The following is a 20,708-nucleotide window of genomic DNA, read 5'->3' on the forward strand; positions in this document are numbered from 1 at the left end:
AATTGACCTGAGCTCCAAACAGGCTAACATATTCCTTGCTTTTAAGCCCTACGCTAAGGTCAGTTGGGCTTATGGTTCTTTTGGTTCAATAGTAGGGTTGCTGGGTTGGGCTGGGGCTGGGGCTGAACCCAACCCAAATTTTATATTGAATTTAATTGAATCCACCACTAATGTTTTTCCCCTTTTATGCCTCGTTTCTTATTCGTTTATACCAAAATTTCTCTATTTCAAAAGAGGAAAAAGTGAGTTTTAACTCACTGTTTTTAAAAAATATAGAAAAAAAAAACTCTAAATTTTATAAACCAATTTTATCTTTGTCCAATTAAAAATATTTTAAAATACATATATTTTTTTTAAGTTAAATAATTATTTTATAGAATGACCTTGTACTCGCTAGATTAATAATATCAATTAACTTTCACTTCACTAAAGCACGTTAGTAGAAATATAAACATCGAGAAAGAGTTAGAAATACAATGAGAGCCAATATTTTTATTTCTTTAATTTTTAAGTTTTTAATTATATTTAATTTTTAAGTATTTAAGTTTTAGTTTTTAATTTTATTATTGATGTCGACTAACAAAATGTGCATTTAAATTTATTAAAAAAATGAAACTGAGTAAATTTATATAATAAAAGATATAAAATTATTATTAATTAAAGAACTATAAATATTTTATTTATAACGTAAGGATTCAGATAATTTTTATATAATGATTTGTATCTCATATTATATAATAAAAAATTATAATATATTTATTTATAAGATACTTTTATCAAATTAAAATGATAAATTAGTTTTTTGATAATTTTATTTAATATTATTAAGTAAAAAAGTATTTTAAAAAATAATTTTTTGATTTAAAATATTTTTAAATGGATGAAAATAAAATTGATTTATAAGAATCAGATTTTTTTTTTTATATTTTTTAAAATTAGTGAGTAAAAACCTAGATATAACAAAATAAAACTTTTTAATTTTTTTTTTAACTGATAAAGAGTGATGTGTAACGCCACGCGCCAAACTGTCGCACGTGGACATCAAGAAGTCTGTGTACGTTGTTATTCTCCCGCCTTCGGTACCTCAAATTTCTCCCCGCTCCATTTCTTCTCCAAAGCCCTAACCCGATCCCTGTTTTTCCCACATGCATGATGAATTCATGGAGATCACAGAAGAGCAGCGAAAGCGAGCCGAAGCGAACCGTCTCGCAGCCCTAGAAAAGCGTAAAGCAGCCCTTGAATCTGCTAAACAATCAGACCCATGGAAGCTCTTCAAGTGCCGAAAGGTCTCTCGCGAATCCACCAGCGCAGCTACCGCCATCCATCCTCCCAAGCCCCAAAACGCGTCAAACGATGCGTTCTTGAAACCCCATTTGACTGAAAAGTTTCGGGTCAGGCTCGAAATCTGCTCTCCAGACTCGTTCTCGATCACGCCCAAGGCGGTGCATGGTTTTGCGTACCCTGGAGAAGCTGAGTGCTTGCAAAGACTGAATGATTGTCTTGCAAACGTAAGGTTTTTAATTTTGTGGTCGGGTGCTCAGAAAAATAAAATAAAGTTTTGGGTCTTATGGTTTTATTTTATGTTCTTGATTCCGATAAAAATGGAAAATTCTAATTTAGAGAAGCCAAATAGTCGTATTTTTCTCCTGGAGAAACCGGATGCTTGTGTCTGGGATCTTTTGGGACTTTAAGGAGTTTGTTAAGCCTCTTTTTGGGTAGTGAGAACACGTGGGAAAGAATAGAGGGGGGAATGTGGCTCTTATGCTTCTTGTTTACAGGTTTCAGCTTAGTTGAGATCATTTTTCTACTCAAAGGACCTTTTGTTTTTTCTTTTTTTGGAAAAAATTTAGGGAAGTGAAGCAGCATTATTTATAACATAAAACTTGTAAATATTCTAAAAGTACCCTATGACCAGATGGAGACTTGTATTCAAATCTTGATTTCTCTTCCTACATTTTCTCATTTGCAAATGGACTTTAGTTCTAATGTTATTTATTTATTCTTTTACTTGATAAGTAACAATTAGAGTAGTTCTTGTTAGCATGATTTTCATGGATTATGCCCATTTTTGGAAGTGAAAGTTTGGTTTTCCTTGCACATTTTGGTGTCTGGTTTTTTTGGGTTGGTTTGGGGATTGGGTTTCATGTTGAAAATTGTATTAAGATATCGTTTAATATATGTTTTTCTATTCAATTTTCGTTCTTCAACTTGAATAGGTTGTGCCATCGCACTACACACAAAACCACAGTGGTGGAAAAGCTTGCGTCTACAAACTTGGGGATTATGATGCAGTTTTGAGATGCTTGAAAAATTCCAAGGGCATTGAATTTGAAGAGATACCTTGGGGAACTTTCAATGTTGTTGAGAGGCTTTCACATTCCTTTGTATTAGAGCAGTGGATGCCATGCAGACTGGAACATTTGTCTGATGATAAGGTTGATGAATTGATAGGGATGCTACCTAAAAGGTTGTTAGATGCACTTTTGCCTTTCCAACTTGATGGTGTAAGATTTGGTCTGAGAAGAGGTGGTCGGTGTCTAATTGCCGATGAAATGGGGCTTGGGAAAACACTCCAGGTAAGAGTTACCACTGTTTATGCTCCTCATTTCTATATTGCACATAAACCAGTTTAATGCTGTTGATAAATACTTGATTTTTTTGTGCCTTTTTGTCTTTGATTTCAATGCTTGGTTTATTGTTTAGTGAATTAATGATGCTCATTTGTCTTGAAGGAATGCTGTGATATTAATGAAGTCACTAAAGTAAGAATATTGCAGGCAATTATTAAAGTTATACAATTCAAATGTGGATAATATTATGTAATTATACACCATTTTGAGCGGTATTGTGATAATTTGGGACTTAAATAAGTTCAAGCTTTCAGAGATGGTTTTAGGATCTTTTCCAGTAGCTGTTCACTTGAGCTCTGATGAAGAGGGTTCTTTATGGGTAACTTCAGTTTATGGTCCAAATAATTCTATTTTGAGGAAGGAACTTTGGGTGGAGCTTCAAGACCTCTTTGTTCTAACTTATCTAAAATGGTGTGTAGGTGGGGACTTCAATTTCATAAGAAATTTGGAGAAAATGGGTGTTTCTAGGTTAACCCCTAGCATGAGGTGTTTTGATGAGTTTATAAGAGAAAGTGAGCTAATACATTCCCTTCTTAAAAATGCTACTTTTACTTGGTCAAATATGCAAGCTTCGCTTGTTTGCAAGAGGTTGAATAGATTCTTCTTCTCAAATGAGTGGGATCAATTCTTCCCTCAAAGTCTTCACGAAACGCTTCCTAGATGGACTTTGGATTGTAACCCAATTAGCTTGGATACAAATTCTTTTAAGTGGGGCTTGACTTCCTTTAGATTTGAGAATATGTGGTTGTTCCACCTTGATTTTAAGGAAAAATTTACATGTTGGTGGCAGGAGTGTCGGGTTGATGGTTGGGAAGGTCATAAATTTATGATGAAACTAAAGTTTGTTAAATCTAAGTTGAAGGAGTAGAACAAAGAGTTATTTGGAGATTTAAAAGAGAAAAATAATGATATTCTTTTAGGGTTATCATTGGAGGAAAGCGGGATCTAGAGGATTTATTGTTAAAAGAAGAGGTTCAATGGAGACAAGTGAAGACCGCAACATGGAAGAGGAGTTTGGGATGGGATTTCAGATGGAGCGAGGAATCAGAGTGAATCCTCTCTCCAGATGTCCTCTGTCTGGTAATCTTTCGAAGAAGGACACCTCGGCGAGCCGCGATGAAGTCAAAGGAGGGCTAACGGGACGAGTGGGGTTTGATCCTCGTGGCTCTTCAGACATGGTTTCACCTTCTAATTCAATAATCAGAGGTAAAGGACTCATCTTTGAGGGGATTTGCGAAATTCCGGGAGCCAAAAACTTGGAGGTATGTCAGCCCTCTCCTTTTCAGCCACCCGAGTCACCTTCTTTTCCTTCCTGTAGTCCGGATTCTCCTTTGACGAGTCCTTCTGGTCCACTTCTCCCCAATTCAGTCCCTCTTCCTCAGTCTCCTACGGAAAATCAAGTTATCTCAAAATTTTTTTATGAAAAAGGTGGTGTTGACTATTTAAAATATGGTGACATCCCTGACCGTGTTGAGGAGGAGAACCGGTGTGCTTTATCTAACTAGATGATCGAGTTTTGTACCCCTAAGGAGTCTATTGTCAGGTCGCATAAGGAGGATTCAGGTGATTTCCTTATTGATGGTCTGTCCTTCGGGAAAATGGCTAAAGTGCGAGAGGTTTTATGCTCTCTTGACATTAAGGTGTATTCCAGGAGGAAAAACAAAGGCCCCACAGGTTATTGAGACCTGTTGGTTTTGGCTTGGAAGGTTAGGGTCTTTGTGTTTTCCCATGAAAATTATCAGCTGGAACGTTAGGGGTTTGGGTTCAAGGAATAAGCATAGGATGGTTAAAGATTTTCTTAGGTCAGAGAATCCGGATGTTGTGATGATTCAAGAAACAAAAAAGGAGAATTGTGATAGAAGGTTTGTGGGTAGTGTCTGGACGGTCAAAAATAAGGACTGGGTTGCTCTTCCGGCGTCTGGGGCATCAGGTGGGATTTTGATCATTTGGGATTCAAAAAATCTGCGTAGAGAGGAGGTGGTAATAGGATCTTTCTCGGTCTCAGTCAAGTTCTCTTTGGACGGTTGTGGACCTCTTTGGATTTCCGCTGTTTATGGTCCAAACAGTCCCTCACTTAGGAAGGATTTTTGGGTGGAACTTTTTGACATATATGGATTAACTTATCTGTTATGGTGTGTGGGCGGTGATTTTAATGTCATAAGGAGAAGCTCAGAAAAAATGGGGGGTTCTAGCCTAACACCAAGCATGAGGGACTTTGATAGTTTTATTAGAGAATGTGAATTGCTTGACCCACCTCTTCGGAATGCTTCATTCACTTGGTCAAACATGCAAGAGTCTCCCGTGTGTAAGAGACTGGACCGTTTTCTCTTCTCAAATGAGTGGGGGCTGCTCTTTCCCCAAGGCCTTCAAGAAGCCTTAATTAGAAGGACCTCGGATCACTGGCCAATTGTTATGGATACTAACCCGTTTATGTGGGGGCCAACACCTTTTAGGTTTGAGAATATGTGGTTAAAACACCTTAATTTCAAGGAGAACTTTAGAGATTGGTGGAGTGGGTTTCAAGGAAACGGATGGGAAGGTCATAAGTTCATGAGGAGACTTCAATATGTTAAAGCCAAATTGAAGGAGTGGAATAAGTTTTCTTTTGGAGAGCTTAAAAAAAAGAAAAAAAGTATTCTCAATGATTTAGCTAACTTTGATGCCATTGAGCAGGAAGGGGGTCTCAATTCTGATTTGTTAAGCCAAAGAGCCTCAAGAAAAGGGGAGCTAGAGGAATTAATATTGAGGGAGGAAATTCATTGGAGACAAAAAGCTAAGGTGAAATGGGTTAAGGAAGGGGATTGCAACTCTAAGTTTTATCATAAAGTGGCTAATGGCAGATGAAATAGGAAATATATCAAGGAGTTGGAGAATGAGAGGGGCTTAGCGCTGAAGAATGCCGAGAGTATCACAGAGGAGATCTTATATTACTTTGAAAAGCTTTACACAAGTCCTACAGGAGAGTCTTGGGGTGTTGAAGGATTAGATTGGTCCCCTATTTTAGAAAAGAGTGCGTTAAGGTTAGACTCCCCTTTCACTGAAGAAGAGATTTCTAAGGCCATTTTTCAGTTGGATAGGGACAAGGCTCCGGGGCCTGATGGCTTTACTATCGCCGTATTCCAAGAGTGTTGAGATGTGATTAAGGAGGAGTTGGTGAGAGTGTTCGCAGAATTTCATAGGAGCGGAATTATCAATCAAAGCACTAATGCCTCTTTCATTGTTCTATTACCCAAAAAGAGTTTGTCAAAGAGAATATCAGACTTTAGACCCATTGGTTTGATCACTAGTCTCTACAAGATAATAGTCAAAGTGCTCTCAGGGCGCCTAAGAGGGGTTTTACATGAGACCATCCACTATACTCAAGGCGCTTTTGTTCAAGCGAGACAAATATTGGACGCGGTTCTTATAGCGAATGAGATAGTGGACGAGAGAAGACGGTCAGGGGAGGAAGGCGTCGTATTCAAAATAGACTTTAAAAAGGCCTACGATCACGTGAAGTAGGATTTTTTGGATCATGTGTTAGAAAAGAAGGGGTTCAGTCCTAGATGGAGGAAATGGATGAGTGGATGTTTATCTTCGGTATCTTATGCAATCTTGGTGAATGGTAGCGCTAAAGGGTGGGTTAAGGCATCAAGAGGATTAAGACAAGGCGACCCTTTATCCCCTTTTTTGTTTACTTTAGTCGCAGATGTACTGATTAGGATGCTTATGAGAGAAGAGGAAAAAAATATGATGGAGGGTTTCAGGGTGGGTAGAAATAGAACTAGGGTGTCCCATTTGCAATTTGCTGATGATACCATATTCTTTTCTAACTCAAGGGAGGAAGAGCTGCAGACTCTGAAGAGTCTTTTGTTAGTGTTTGGGCACATTTCTGGGCTCAAGGTCAATCTTGACAAGAGTAGTATTTATGGCATCAATCTTGATCAGGCTCATCTTTCAAGATTGGCTGTGATGCTTGATTGTAAGGCGTCCGGATGGCCTATTCTCTTCTCCCTTTGGGCGGGAACCCTAAGGTGTGTGGCTTTTGGGATCCAGTGATTGAGAGAATCTCAAGTAGATTAGATGGGTGGCAAAAGGCCTACTTATCCTTCGGGAGGAGGATAACTCTTATCCAATCTTGCCTTACCCATTTGCCATGTTACTTCCTTTCCTTATTTAAGATTCCCGCTTCAGTGGCTGCAAAAATTGAGAGGTTGCAAAGGGATTTTTTATGGTCAGGGGTTGGGGAAGGCAAAAGGGATCATTTAGTGAGGTGGGATGTTGTGTGCAAACCGAAGACAATAGGGGGTTTGGGTTTTGGGAATATTTCTTGGAGGAATCTCGCTCTTCTAGGGAAATGGTTATGGAGGTATCCTAGAGAGGGTTCAGCTCTTTGGCATCAGGTCATTTTAAGCATTTATGGTTCACACTCTAATGGTTGGGATGCTACCACTTTAGTCAGATGGTCACCTCGCTGTCCTTGGAAGGCTATTGTACAAGTCTTTCAGGGGTTTTCCTTGTTTACTCGGCATGTGGTAGGAAACGGGGAAATAATTCGGTTCTGGGAAGATTTGTGGTGGGGGGACCAACCTTTGGGAACCCAATATCCAAGACTATTTAGAGTAGTTGTGGATAAAAACATTTCTATTTCTTCAGTTCTCGGTCCATCTCGTCCTTTCTCTTGGAATTTGAATTTCCGCCGTAACCTGTCAGATTCTGAGATTGAGGACTTAGAAGGCCTCATGCGGTCTCTTGATGATTTGTATCTCTCCTTCGGTCCCAGATGCCAGATTATGGCCATTATCCTCTTCAAGGCTTTTTTCAGTCAAATCCTTTTTTCTAGCATTATCTCAATCTTCTGGATCTCCTCAGGACTTTCCTTCAAAGTTCGTTTGGAATTCTCAAGTTCCTTTCAAAGTGAAGTCCTTTGTCTGGTTAGTGGCACACAAGAAGGTGAATACTAATGACTTGTTACAAGTGAGAAGACCCTACAAAGCCCTTAGTCCTGATATTTGTATTTTGTGCATGAAGCATGGGGAATCAGCAGATCATCTTTTTCTTCATTGTTCCTTGACGATTGGGTTGTGGCATAGGTTATTTCATTTAGCTAAGATGGATTGGGTTCCCCCAAGGAGCATATATGACATGATGTTCATCAAATTTAAAGGCTTCGGTAATTCTAAGAGAGGGATAGTTTTGTGGCAAGCTGTGAGCATCGCTCTAATTCGGGTTGTGTGGTGGGAAAGAAACGCAAGGATTTTCGAGGATAAAGCAAGGAATTCAGAGTTCCTTTGAGACTCTATTGTTTTCCTTGCTTCCCTTTGGGCTTTTTGTTCCAAGGCATTTAAGGGGACTCCCCTTAATGTGATTCAACTGGATTGGATAGCGGTGTGTACTCCATAAGGATTGGTCCTTAGTGGGAGTTTGTTTGTTTTATGTGTATTTTCCTGTAATTTAGTTGTCTTTGGTGGGAGGATTTCTCATCCTTCTTCTTGTACTTCTTTTTTCTATCAATATATCTTTGTGTCGTTTCCAATAAAAAAAAAAAAAAATGGAGACAAAAATCTAGGGTTAATGGTTCAAAGAAGGAGATTGCAACTCTAAGTTCTCTTATAGAGTGGCCAATGGGAGGCGAAAAAGGAAACTCATAAAATCCTAGGTGTCTGAAGAGGGGGTACTCCTAAATGACTTTGAAAATATGTCAAGAGGAGATTTTGAATTTTTTTGGAAAGCTCTACACAAACCCTTAGGTGGTTCTTGGAGGATATAAGGTTTAGAATGGTCATCCATATTTGGAGACCATTCTATTTTCCAATTGAATAAGGAAAAGGCCCTTGACTTTGATGGTTTTATTGTAGCGGTGTATTACGAGTGCTAGGATGTGATAAAAAGAGGACCTTTTGAGAGTGTTTTTGGGGTTCCACAGTAATGGGATAATAAATCAAAACACTAATGCCACTTTCATTGTCCTGGTGCCAAAAAAAAGTCAAACAACCAAAATTTTAGATTTTAGACCTATTAGCTTGGTTACAAGTTTATATAAGATTATAGCTAAGGTCTTATTAGGACGGTTAAGAAAAGTACTTAATGAAACAATTTTTTTTTTTTTTTAATCTCAAAGAGGTTTCATTGAAATGAGACAAATTTTAGAGGTGGTATTGATAACCAATGAAGTGGTGGATGAGAAAAGGAGGTTGGGTGAGGAAGGGGTGGTCTTCAAAATTGATTTTGAAAAGGACTATGACTATGTGGATTGGGGTTTTTTGGATCATGTACTTGAAAGGAAAGGTTTTAGCACAAAATGGAGATCTTGATTTAGGGGATGCTTGTCCTCAACGAGTTTTGGAATTCTAGTTTATGGAAATGCCAAAGGTTAGGTTAAGGCTACTAGAGGATTAAGACAAGGAGATCCTTTTTCTCCTTTTCTTTTTTACCATTGTAGTGGATGTCCTCAGTAGGATGATGACTAGAGCGAAGGAAAGTGTTTTATTTAAGGATTTCATAGTTGGAAGGGATAGGGCTAGAGTATCTCATTTACAATTTGTAAATGACACAATTTTCTTCTCTAAAGCTTCTTTAGAATTTCTATAGAACCTTAAGTTGGTTATTTTGGTTTTGGGGTAATTATTGGGGTTGAATATCAATTTAGAGAAGAATACTCTTTTTGGTATTAATGTAAGCCAAGAGTTGATATGCGGGTCGGTTTTGACACTTGAATGTAGAGTTTCAGAGTGACCATTGTCTTATTTGAGTCTTCCTTTAGGAAAGAATCTAAAGACAATAGGATTTTGGGACCTGGTGGTTGATAAAATCTCGAGGAGGTTGGATGGGTGGAAAAAGACTTTTTTGTCTTTGACGGGAGGATAACCTTAATTCAGTCATGTCTGTCCCACATCCCTAACTATTTCCTTACTCTTTGCAAGATCCTAGCATCAATAGCCTTAAAGATTAAGAAAATGTAAAGGGATTTCCTTTAGTTAAGGATTGGGGAGGAGAAGAAAGATCATTTTATCAGTTGAGATGTAGTGTGTAGGCCAAAGGAGTTTGGAGTGTCTGGGGATCGGGAAGACTTTTTTGAGAAATCATGCTTTTTTAGTGAAGTGGCTTCGGAGGTTCCTTAAGGAAAGTTGTGGTCTTTGGCATTAGGTTATTTTGAGCATTTATGGGATACATCCTAATGGATGAGATTCCAACATTTTGGTTAGATGGTCACACAGATGCCCTTGGAAAGCTATTGTACAAGTCTTTTAGGACTTTTCCCCATACACCTGCTTTGTGGTGGGAAATGGGAAGATGATCCAATTATGGGAAGATTTATGGTGGGGAGATCAACCTTTGTGTTCCCAATTTCCAAGCCTTTATAGAGTTGTTTTAATGAGAAATCATACCATCTCAATTGCCCTTAGTAATTCCTACTCGTCTTCTTGGAATTTTAACTTTCGACGTAATCTCATAAGAAACTGAACTTCTCGAAAGACTTGTGTCTTCACTTATTTTAGTGCACTTGTCTCTTTCTACTGTAGATTCAAGAGTTTGGTCCTTATTTTTTTTTGGCTCATTCTTAGTAAAATCTTTTTTCACAGTCTTGTCTAAGCCCTTAAATCCAATCTTGTTTCTTTTGGCTAATTTTATATGAAAATCAAAAGATCCTTTAAAGGTTAAAACTTTTGCTTGTTTAGTGGTGCATAAGAAGACAAATACTAATGACATGCTACAGGTGAGAAGACCCTACAAATCTCCAGTCCTCGTTGGTGCATTCTGTGCAAAGGGAATGGAGAATCAATTGACTATCTTTTAATACATTGCCCAATAACGTTGGAGTTTTGACATAAGTTCTTTATTGTAGCTAATATGGAGATAAGATGATTATCTCATTTAGAGGATTGGGGAATTTAATCAAAGTCAAGACTCTTTGGCATACCTCTTGCCTCATTGTATTGTAGATTGTGTGGCAAGAGCAAAATGTTAGGATTTTCAAGGAAATGTGCAAAACAGGAGGGATGCTGTAGGATCTTCTTCACTTCTACTCCTCATTTTGAGCCTCTTGTACCGCCACTTTTAGAGGAATCCCACTTAATGTTATTCAACTTAGTTGCCTATCAATTTGCAATTCAAAAAAGGTGGATAATGTTTGAGAGAGTTTGATTTTGGTTTCTGGGATATTTTGTACATGCCTTTATTTGTAGTTATCCTTGTATAGTGGGGTATAGTCTTACTTTGATCAGGTTTTGTATGTGGAGAGGACCTCTCATTCTTCTCTTAGAACTTTACTTTTATCAATATATGTTTCGTTTCTGATAAAAGAAAAAAAGAAATCAGATTCTATTCTTAATTGATCTTTTTCTTAAATGGGCAATGACCCACACATCACATTTATAAATTTGTTTTCTAAATGGACAACACTTCTATTATTTGACAGGCCTAGTTATATTCATTTAAAGAAATGTTGTTTTGGACCACTCTATATCATGAATTTATCAGGTCATTTCCCTGGTTGTACACATATAGTGTGTAAGTTTTAAAAAATTGTTCTTGAATTTTGGGATGCTCACAGTGCATATTTGATTTGTACCCTTGAGTATCAATGTTCAACTTGTAACAGATGCATATGTGTCTCCTTCAGGGTCTGTCCTACTGAAACTAATAACCTCATTTCTAGAACCACTTCAATTTTGTCTTTTAAGAGGGCTTGTGGGGATATGTCCTTTTTATGCTTGATTTGTTTCAGGCCTTTGCAATTGCAGCCTGTTTCATATTTTGTCTTTTAAGATGGCTTGGGATATATCTCATTTATATGCTTGATTTGTTTCAGGCCATTGCTATTGCAGCCTGTTTCATATTTTGTCTTTTAAGATGGTTTGGGGATATATCTCATTTATATGCTTAATTTGTTTCAGGCCATTGCTATTGCATCCTGTTTCATGAATGAGGGGCCTATACTTGTTGTTTGCCCAGCTATTTTGCGATTTTCATGGGCAGAAGAATTGGAGCATTGGCTTCCCTTTTGTTTGCCTGCTGATATCCATCTTGGTAATACTTCCTTTTTTTATGCTTCTTTTTTAGTAAGCAAGTAGTAAGTACTATAAATTGGCACCTATGGGGTGGGCACAACCCCAGTAAACAAGAAGTATAGAGCATCAAATTTTAAGAAAAATGAAAAAAGAAATCTACGCAAGGTCAAAAAATGGGATCAGCTCCTGCTCAATCTTTGTATGAAATCCAAGAAAAACAAATTTCCTCTCCTGGTGGACTCTACCAGCAAAAAAGAAATTTGAGAAAACTAGCTTTCAATGCCAAATCAGAGTGCTCTATCTTTTAAAAGTCTTGCAGCACTGCTTCTTTGCAAAAGCACCAGAACAAATGTAGCGAACCATCCTCCGCACCTCTTTCCAACTTTGCCAGCAAATTTCATGTGTTAGTAGCTGGACAACATATTCTTCAGAAAACATGGCAGCTTCAGAAACACTCTGAACAAGGAGAAAAACAAGGACCATGTGCTTCACATGCACCTACAATGGATTAGGATGTGGTCCACCTCCTGTGCATATGTAGCTTGTGTTTAATGGAGTGTTCTATGTACTCATCCCCTATGTTTATTTCATGGTTTTAAAAACCGGGCCGGACGGTCACGGTTTTGGTTTGGTCCGACTAATTGAGCCGGCCAAGGGTTGAACCGGAATTGGACCGGTTGAACCGGCGGTCGGACCGAACGAACCGACTGATTCAACTTTTTTTTTTTTTAAGCCAAAAAAACTTTTTGATTCATTTTGCACCAAAATGATAACGTTTCTTAAGGGAACTGGATCACTCTATGAAGAGCCCATCCGTCCCCTTTGTCATTAAACCCAATAAGCTTTTAGTCTCACAAGTTAATGATTCTTGCATGCCTTTTATATCCCACAATCCCTATATATATTTTTTTTATCCATTTTCAATGTGGGATTAGTTAGTGAGAAGAAAAAAAATTTGCAAGCTTGGGACCTTCAGGTGTAAAAATTGAAGCTTAACTATTAAGCTATGAAACTTCTTCATTGTATTATATTTGCAAATAAAAATATATAACAAAATTAATATTTTTTTTTCAAATTTTTATTGTATAAAAGTATAAAATTGCAAATAGAATAGGAAATGAATATATATACATTTTTTTTATTCTATTCTATATTTAAAACTGTATACACGACATCCTCTTTATAAAGAATTTTTCTCAACACAAAAATAGGAAACAACTTAACAACCTAACAATATACAACTGTTTACAAAAATAAATAAAATAAATAAATGAATAAATCTCCTAATATCTTATACATTTATATCTCCTAATATCATGCTAATTATCTCAGCCGATCCTATCTTTTTCAACAAAAACCTTTCACATTTATTTTTATAATAATTATATAATGTAACTAAAAAAAAAAAAAATTAATTAATATAATAATTTCAAAATAATAAAATACAAAAGACATGCAAATAAAACTAAATATTATAATTTTTTTCATTTTAAATATATCTTTATATTTAAATATTATAAATGTTCTATTTAATAAAATTTAAAATATTAATATATTCATATTTTTCTTCATCATTTAATTTGATATGTTAAATATAAAAATGAAATATTATTATAATATTTAATTATATATAATTTTAATTTCTTATAATTATTTAAAATTTTATATAATATATAAATTATTATTTATGACATCACTAGTTCGACCATGGTCCGATTACCGGTCCGACTAGTGAACTGTGAACAGGTAACTTTTTCGGTTTAATCATCGGTTCGGTTATAAAAACATTGGTTTATTTTATTCCATGTTTTCGTTGGTTTTTTTTTTCTTTGGGAGGGGTGGTGCATATGATTGAAGAGACTATTGAGAAATTATATGCATTTGAATACAAACTAAACAATCATATTCCTTTCTATGCATAATGCCTAAGTCCATTTTCTTGATTAGTGGTATTCAAAACCCAATTATTATGAATGAGAATTAGTTAAGATTATATTTCATAAATGCAAAATGTTGTATTTGGTTAATACATTTGTTGTTTCTGATAAAAAAAAAGTTGCATTTGGTCAGAGAAAGACTATTAAAAAATTAGTGTTTAGTTGGATACGAATAGTTGGCCTTTATCATTCTCTCTCTCTAGGTTGGAAGAAAGAACTTAATTACAAAGAATATATGCATAGAAATGAATATAGTAGTGCTTACCTAGGTAAAACCATATGAATGTAATATTTCCTAGCAAACCACATACTTCTAGATGCATATTACCTTAGAAATAGGAACTTTTGAGTGACAATGAAACTCAATAAATAGCTACACACATGCTTGCGTGCTCTTATCACATATAAGCTGACAAACCATGTTTCTAAAATGGGTAAGAATATTCTTTTTAATAAGTAAGAATGTCATCATGAAAGTGAACTAATCCAGATAAGAGAAGTCAAATATGGAGGGCTAGCTTTGATATTGGACTGCAGGGTAGAAAATCTACCTAACACATACTAGGCCTTTGTTTGGGAGCTCTTCACAAATTAGCAAGGGTGTGGGAATTAGTAGAGGAGAGATTTTAGAGAAAGTTTGGTTTGTGTGAAAGGTAACATCTTTTAAAAGGAGGAAGACACCTTGATCAAGAGCATGTTGTCAAGTTTGCAAATTTGTCTCATGTCTTTGTTTATCGTTCCCAAAAGGGTGAGCTTAAGTTTAGAGTAGATCCAAAGGCATTTCCTTTGGGGCCTTGGGGGATTGAGAATAGACCTCATTTGGTTAATTGATTTACTGTTCGATTGGATAAGAAAAATGTTGGTTTTGGCATTAGAAATCTTCATACTTCTAATAAGGCTCTCCTCGACAAACGGAGCTAGAGATTTGTTACTAAGAGGAAGTCCCTTTGGAAATAGGTTATAGTTGGAAAGCTTAAGGCAGATGAAGGGGGGTGGTGAGGGATGGCTGTGAGACTATGAAGTGGGTTTGTGGAAGGGTATTTGAAGAAATTTGAGGGAGAGAAAAAATACTTCTCTTTATTTTTCTCATTACTTTCAAACTGATTCTCACATCGATATTTATACATTGTTGAATATAATGTATTTATAGTGTATAACTTTCCTTGTTAATATAGGACACATATATGGTAGGACACATGTATGGTAGTTAGGACTCTTAGCCTTGTAGGACTCTTAGCCTTGTATATATATATATATTTCTCAATTGTAAGTAGATCATTACATTAATGAGAATCAAGGTCTTTCTTCTTTCTCTCTCTCTCAACATGGTATCAGAGCCAAGGAAGAAAACCTAATTCTTTCCTGTTTCCCGTGTCATCAACTCCGGGAAACCTTCCGGTGACCGTGTTTCATTCCGGTCACCTTCCCCATCTCCCAATACTTTCCGAACATTCGGATCGTCGACATAAACCACTCACCGTCGGCGAACTTTTCCAGCGACGTATTTTTCCGACACCGACCATACCAGAAGGAGCGCCTGGAGGAGATCTCCAACTTTTGTGAAGGCACCAGCACCAAAAAAGCCTCCACGCGCCGCCCACGCGCAATTTTCCGGTCGGCGGCTGAATCTCACGCGCCGGCGCGTGAGGGCGCGTGAGGCCTTTTCCGGCGACGCGCGTCCTCCTCCAGCTTCGCCTGACGCCGACCAGCCTCCCTACCTCCCTGGTTCTCCCATCCGAGCCCTGCACATACCTCTTTTGGGGATTTTTGTCTCCGTCGGCCCTCCAAACAGTCTTTCCGGCGAAGCTCCGACTACTTTTTCTCCACTCCAATCCCTGCACGTGCCTTGGGAAGTGTTCTTCTACCTTTCTGGTGGTACCACGCCGCGATCTGAGGTCGTCTCCCTTTTTCGGTGGTGCCACGCCGCAATCTGAAGCCGTATTAGGGCTCTCTTCGATCCAAACATACTTCATTCTCCAGATAAGTAGATATGACTACTAAAAATTCCATTTTTTCCGCTGTTATATCTGGCTCTCCTATGATTACTTCGGAGAAATTGGTTGGCAGTGACAATTATCTTTCCTGGTCTGCCTCTGTTGAACTTTGGTTTATGGGTCAAGGATATGAGGATCACTTGATTACACAGGAGGCAGATATCCCTGAGGTTGACCGCGTACAGTGGAGGAAGATAGATGCACAGTTATGTAGTGTATTATGGCAATCGGTTGATCCCAAGATTCTTCTTCATCTTCGGGCCTACAAAACTTGTTTTAAATTTTGGACTCAGGCCAAAGGATTATATACGAATGATATCCAGCGTCTGTATAAGGTGGCTTCTGCTATTGTCCATCTCAGCCAACAGGACTTGGATCTATCTACTTATATTGGCCAGATTGCCTCTCTTAAGGAGGAGTTCTTGACTGTGATGCCTCTTACTCCTGATGTTGGGGCTCAACAAACACAGCTTGACCAGTTCTTCATGGTTCTTACTCTTATTGGCCTCCGTCCGGATCTTGAGCCTGTCCGCGATCAGATTCTTGGTAGTTCATCAGTTCCGTCCTTGGATGATGTGTTTGCTCGCCTCCTCCGTATCTCCTCCACTCAGACTTTGTCATCTGATAGTACTTCAGATTCTTCTGTGTTAGTTTCTCAAACTAGCTCTCGAGGAGGCCGCAATGGTACCCGAGGTAGAGGTCAACGTCCTCATTGCACCTATTGCAATAAACTTGGCCACACTCGCGATCGTTGCTATCAGTTACATGGACGACCTCCTCGCACTGCCCATGTGGCCCAGTCCTCTGATTCTCCGCTGCCTCAACCTCCGAGCTCTTCCGCATCTCAGGCTTCTGTTGCCTCTGTTGCCCAGCCTGGTAATGCCTCTGCCTGCCTTACCCACACATCTTCTCTTGGACCCTGGATTCTAGATTCTGGAGCTTCTGATCACTTATCTGGTAATAAGGATCTTTTCTCCTCTATTACTACTACCTCTGCTTTACCTACTGTTACCTTAGATAATGGTTCTCAAACTGTGGCTAAAGGTATTGGTTTGGCCCTTCCTCTACCTTCTCTACCTCTCACTTCTGTCCTTTATACTCCTGAATGTCCTTTTAATCTTATTTCCATCAGCAAAATCACTCGTACTCTTAATTGCTCTATTACCTTTTCTGATAAATTTGTGACCTTGCAGGACCGGAGTACGGGGAAGACGATTGGCATAGGACGTGAGTCTCAAGGCCTCTATCACCTCACCTCGGATTCATCTCCTGCAGTTTGCATTTCCACTGATGCTCCTCTCCTCATTCACAATCGTCTGGGCCACCCTAGTCTCTCCAAGTTCCAGAAGATGGTCCCTCGTTTTTCCACTTTATCGTCACTTCCGTGTGAGTCATGTCAGCTTGGGAAACATACTCGTGTCTCGTTCCCAAAGCGTTTGAATAATCGGGCAAAGTCTCCTTTTGAGCTTGTCCACACTGATGTTTGGGGTCCTTGTCGGACTGCGTCTACTTTAGGATTTCAGTATTTTGTCACTTTCATTGATGACTATTCTCGATGTACTTGGTTATTTTTAATGAAAAATTGAGCTGAGTTATTCTCTATTTTCCAGAAATTTTATGCTGAAATCCAAACCCAGTTCAATATTTCTATTCGTGTGTTACGCAGTGACAATGCCAGGGAATATTTTTCAGCACCATTTACTTCGTTTATGTCCCATCATGGGATTCTTCATCAGTCTTCTTGTGCTCATACTCCTCAACAAAATGGGGTAGCTGAACGCAAGAATCGACATCTTGTTGAGACAGCTCGTACTCTTCTCCTCCACAGTAATGTTCCTTTTCGTTTTTGGGGGGACGCTGTTCTTACCGCTTGTTATTTGATTAATCGTATGCCCTCCTCTGTCTTACATGATCAGATTCCTCACTCCCTTCTCTTCCCTGACCAACCACTTTATTTCCTTCCTCCTCGTGTCTTTGGTTGTACTTGCTTTGTTCATATTCTCACTCCTGGACAGGACAAGCTTTCCGCCAAAGCCATGAAGTGTCTCTTCTTAGGATACTCCAGACTTCAGAAGGGTTATCGTTGTTATTCCCTTGAGACTCGTCGATACTTTATCTCCGCTGATGTCACCTTCTTTGAGGACTCACCATTCTTTTCCACCACTTCTGAGTCTCTTCCTGTTTCTGAAGTCTTGCCTATTCCCATTGTCTCCCCACCTGATGCTATGCCTCCTCGACCACTTCAGGTTTATCATCGTCGCCCTCGTGTCGTTGCTCCTCTCCCTTTTGCTGAGGCACCTGCTGACTCACTTCCTATCCCTTCGGCTTCACCTACCTCGGCTCTGCCTTCTCTTAATGACTTACCCATTGCTGTTTGGAAAGGTACTCGCTCTACTCGTAATCCTCATCCTATTTACAATTTTTTGAGTTATCATCGATTATCTTCACCCTATTCTGCTTTTGTTTCTGCTATATCCTCTGTTTCTCTTCCAAAGAGCACCCATGAAGCTCTTTCCCATCCAGGCTGGCGACAGGCAATGGTGGATGAAATGGCTGCTCTGCACTCTAATGGCACTTGGGATCTTGTTGTTTTACCCTCGGGTAAATCTACCGTTGGCTGTCGTTGGGTCTACGCAGTTAAGGTTGGTCCTGATGGTCAGGTTGATCGCCTTAAGGCCCGCTTAGTTGCTAAAGGCTATACTCAGGTTTATGGTTCTGATTATGGTGACACATTCTCTCCTGTTGCCAAGATTGCTTCTGTCCGTCTGCTTCTCTCCATGGCTGCCATGTGTTCTTGGCCTCTTTATCAATTGGATATTAAAAATGCCTTCCTTCATGGTGATCTTGCCGAGGAGGTTTATATGGAGCAACCTCCTGGTTTTGTTGCTCAGGGGGAGTCTGGTTTAGTATGCAGGTTACGCCGTTCTCTATATGGCTTGAAACAATCTCCTCGAGCATGGTTTGGCCGTTTTAGTTCTGTTGTTCAAGAGTTTGGCATGCTTCGCAGTACAGCAGACCATTCAGTTTTCTATCATCATAACTCTTTGGGGCAGTGTATTTATCTGGTTGTTTATGTGGACGACATCGTCATTACAGGCAGTGATCAGGATGGTATTCAGAAACTAAAGCAACACCTTTTTACCCACTTTCAGACCAAAGACTTGGGGAAACTCAAGTATTTCTTGGGAATTGAGATAGCTCAATCCAGTTCTGCTGTGGTCCTTTCCCAAAGGAAGTATGCTTTAGACATCCTGGAAGAAACCGGTATGTTAGACTGTAAACCGGTAGACACACCTATGGATCCGAATGTCAAACTTGTACCAGGACAGGGGGAGCCTTTAGGAGACCCCGGGAGATATCGACGGCTTGTAGGTAAATTGAACTATCTCACCATTACTCGTCCAGACATTTCTTTTCCTGTGAGTGTTGTTAGTCAATTCCTACAGTCACCATGTGATAGCCATTGGGATGCTGTAATCCGCATTCTTCGATATATCAAAAGTACACCAGGCCAAGGTGTGTTGTACGAGAACAAAGGTCATACTCAGGTTGTTGGTTACACAGATGCAGATTGGGCTGGCTCACCCACAGATAGACGTTCCACTTCAGGGTACTGTGTTTTTATTGGAGGTAATCTAATATTTTGGAAGAGTAAGAAACAAGATGTAGTGGCCAGATCTAGCGCTGAAGCCGAGTATCGAGCTATGGCTTTGGCAACATGTGAACTCATATGGTTGAGACATCTTCTTCGAGAGTTGAGATTTGGAAAGGATGAACAGATGAAACTCATATGTGATAACCAGGCCGCATTACATATTGCATCCAATCCAGTCTTTCATGAAAGGACCAAACATATTGAAGTTGACTGTCATTTCATTAGAGAGAAGATCGCATCAGGATGTGTTGCTACAAGTTTTGTTAATTCAAATGATCAACTAGCTGACATCTTCACTAAATCTCTCAGAGGTCCTAGGATTAAATATATTTGTAACAAGCTTAGTGCATATGACGTATATGCTCCAGCTTGAGGGGGAGTGTTGAATATAATGTATTTATAGTGTATAACCTTTCCTTGTTAATATAGGACACATATATGGTAGGACACATGTATGGTAGTTAGGACTCTTAGCCTTGTAGGACTCTTAGCCTTGTATATATATATATATTTCTCAATTGTAAGTAGATCATTACATTAATGAGAATCAAGGTCTTTCTTCTTTCTCTCTCTCTCAACATACATGAATGATTGAGATTGTCTGCCTAAGAAAAAGAAATCTAATTCTTGATTTTTGGAGAAAATCTATCATAATATCAAGAAATAAAATTAGAATAGAACATAACTATATCATAATTGTGCATATAACTGTGACACAACTCTAACATAGCTATAGTTGTAACACAACTGTAACTTTCGAATTTCCTCCGGATTTCCACACTCCCCTTCAAGTTGGGTTGTAAATGTTGATCATTCCCAACTTGGATCTCAAGTCTTCAAAGTTGGTTCTAGAAAGCGCCTTGGTAAGAATGTCTACTATCTAGAGCATTGTTGGAGTGTAAATCAATGAAATCGTCCCTTCTTCTATCTTCTTCTTAGTAAAATGATGGTCTATGATGAACTGGGTTCTTAGCAATATTTATGGTAGTTTGATTGTCACAGGACATTTTCATAGAATCTTCTACTGAATTTTCAATTCGTTTGGGAGTCTCTTTAACGACATTCCTTCGTAGATTCCATGTGTCATAACTCTAAATTCTGTTTTTGCATTGCTGTGAGTTACAACAAATTGTTTCTTGCTTTGCCAAGTAACCAAATTCCCCCATGCATGGGTGCAATATCCTTAGGTTAATCTTTGGTCAATTATGGAGCTAGCCTAGTCTGCATCTGAAAAAATTTAAATTTTTCTCTTGTGTTTTTTTGAAATAGAGTCCTTTCCTGGTGTCATTTTGAGATATCTTACAATATGATATACGACTTTCATATGTTCCTCAATTGGATTGTTCATGAATTAGCTAACCACACTGACTGAAAAAGCAATGTCTAGTCTTGTGTGAGAGAGATAAATAAGTTTTTTCACTAGTCTTTGATATCTCCCTTTATACACTAGAGCACTTCCTTTGACTGTTCCTAGTTTAGCAGTGTAGTCTATAGGTGTGTCT

The 20,708-nt window shown here is 38.5% G+C and overlaps 1 protein-coding gene across 2 annotated transcripts in view; it reads left to right on the top strand.

Annotated features, from left to right (window-relative positions):
• The first annotated feature begins 1,089 nt into the window (after positions 1–1,089).
• Positions 1,090–20,708, top strand: part of LOC117904662 (DNA annealing helicase and endonuclease ZRANB3) — a 53,903-nt gene continuing 34,284 nt past the window's right edge. For both annotated transcript variants that reach the window (XM_034817386.1, XM_034817387.1), the window contains exons 1-3: positions 1,090–1,508; positions 2,217–2,576; positions 11,507–11,639. In XM_034817386.1, the coding sequence (XP_034673277.1) occupies positions 1,146–1,508; positions 2,217–2,576; positions 11,507–11,639 (856 nt within the window). In that variant the 5' untranslated portion in view covers positions 1,090–1,145. The remainder of the gene's footprint in view (positions 1,509–2,216; positions 2,577–11,506; positions 11,640–20,708) is intronic.

Source organism: Vitis riparia, chromosome 17 (genome assembly GCF_004353265.1).
Source record: "Vitis riparia cultivar Riparia Gloire de Montpellier isolate 1030 chromosome 17, EGFV_Vit.rip_1.0, whole genome shotgun sequence".
NCBI classification, from domain to species: domain Eukaryota; kingdom Viridiplantae; phylum Streptophyta; class Magnoliopsida; order Vitales; family Vitaceae; genus Vitis; species Vitis riparia.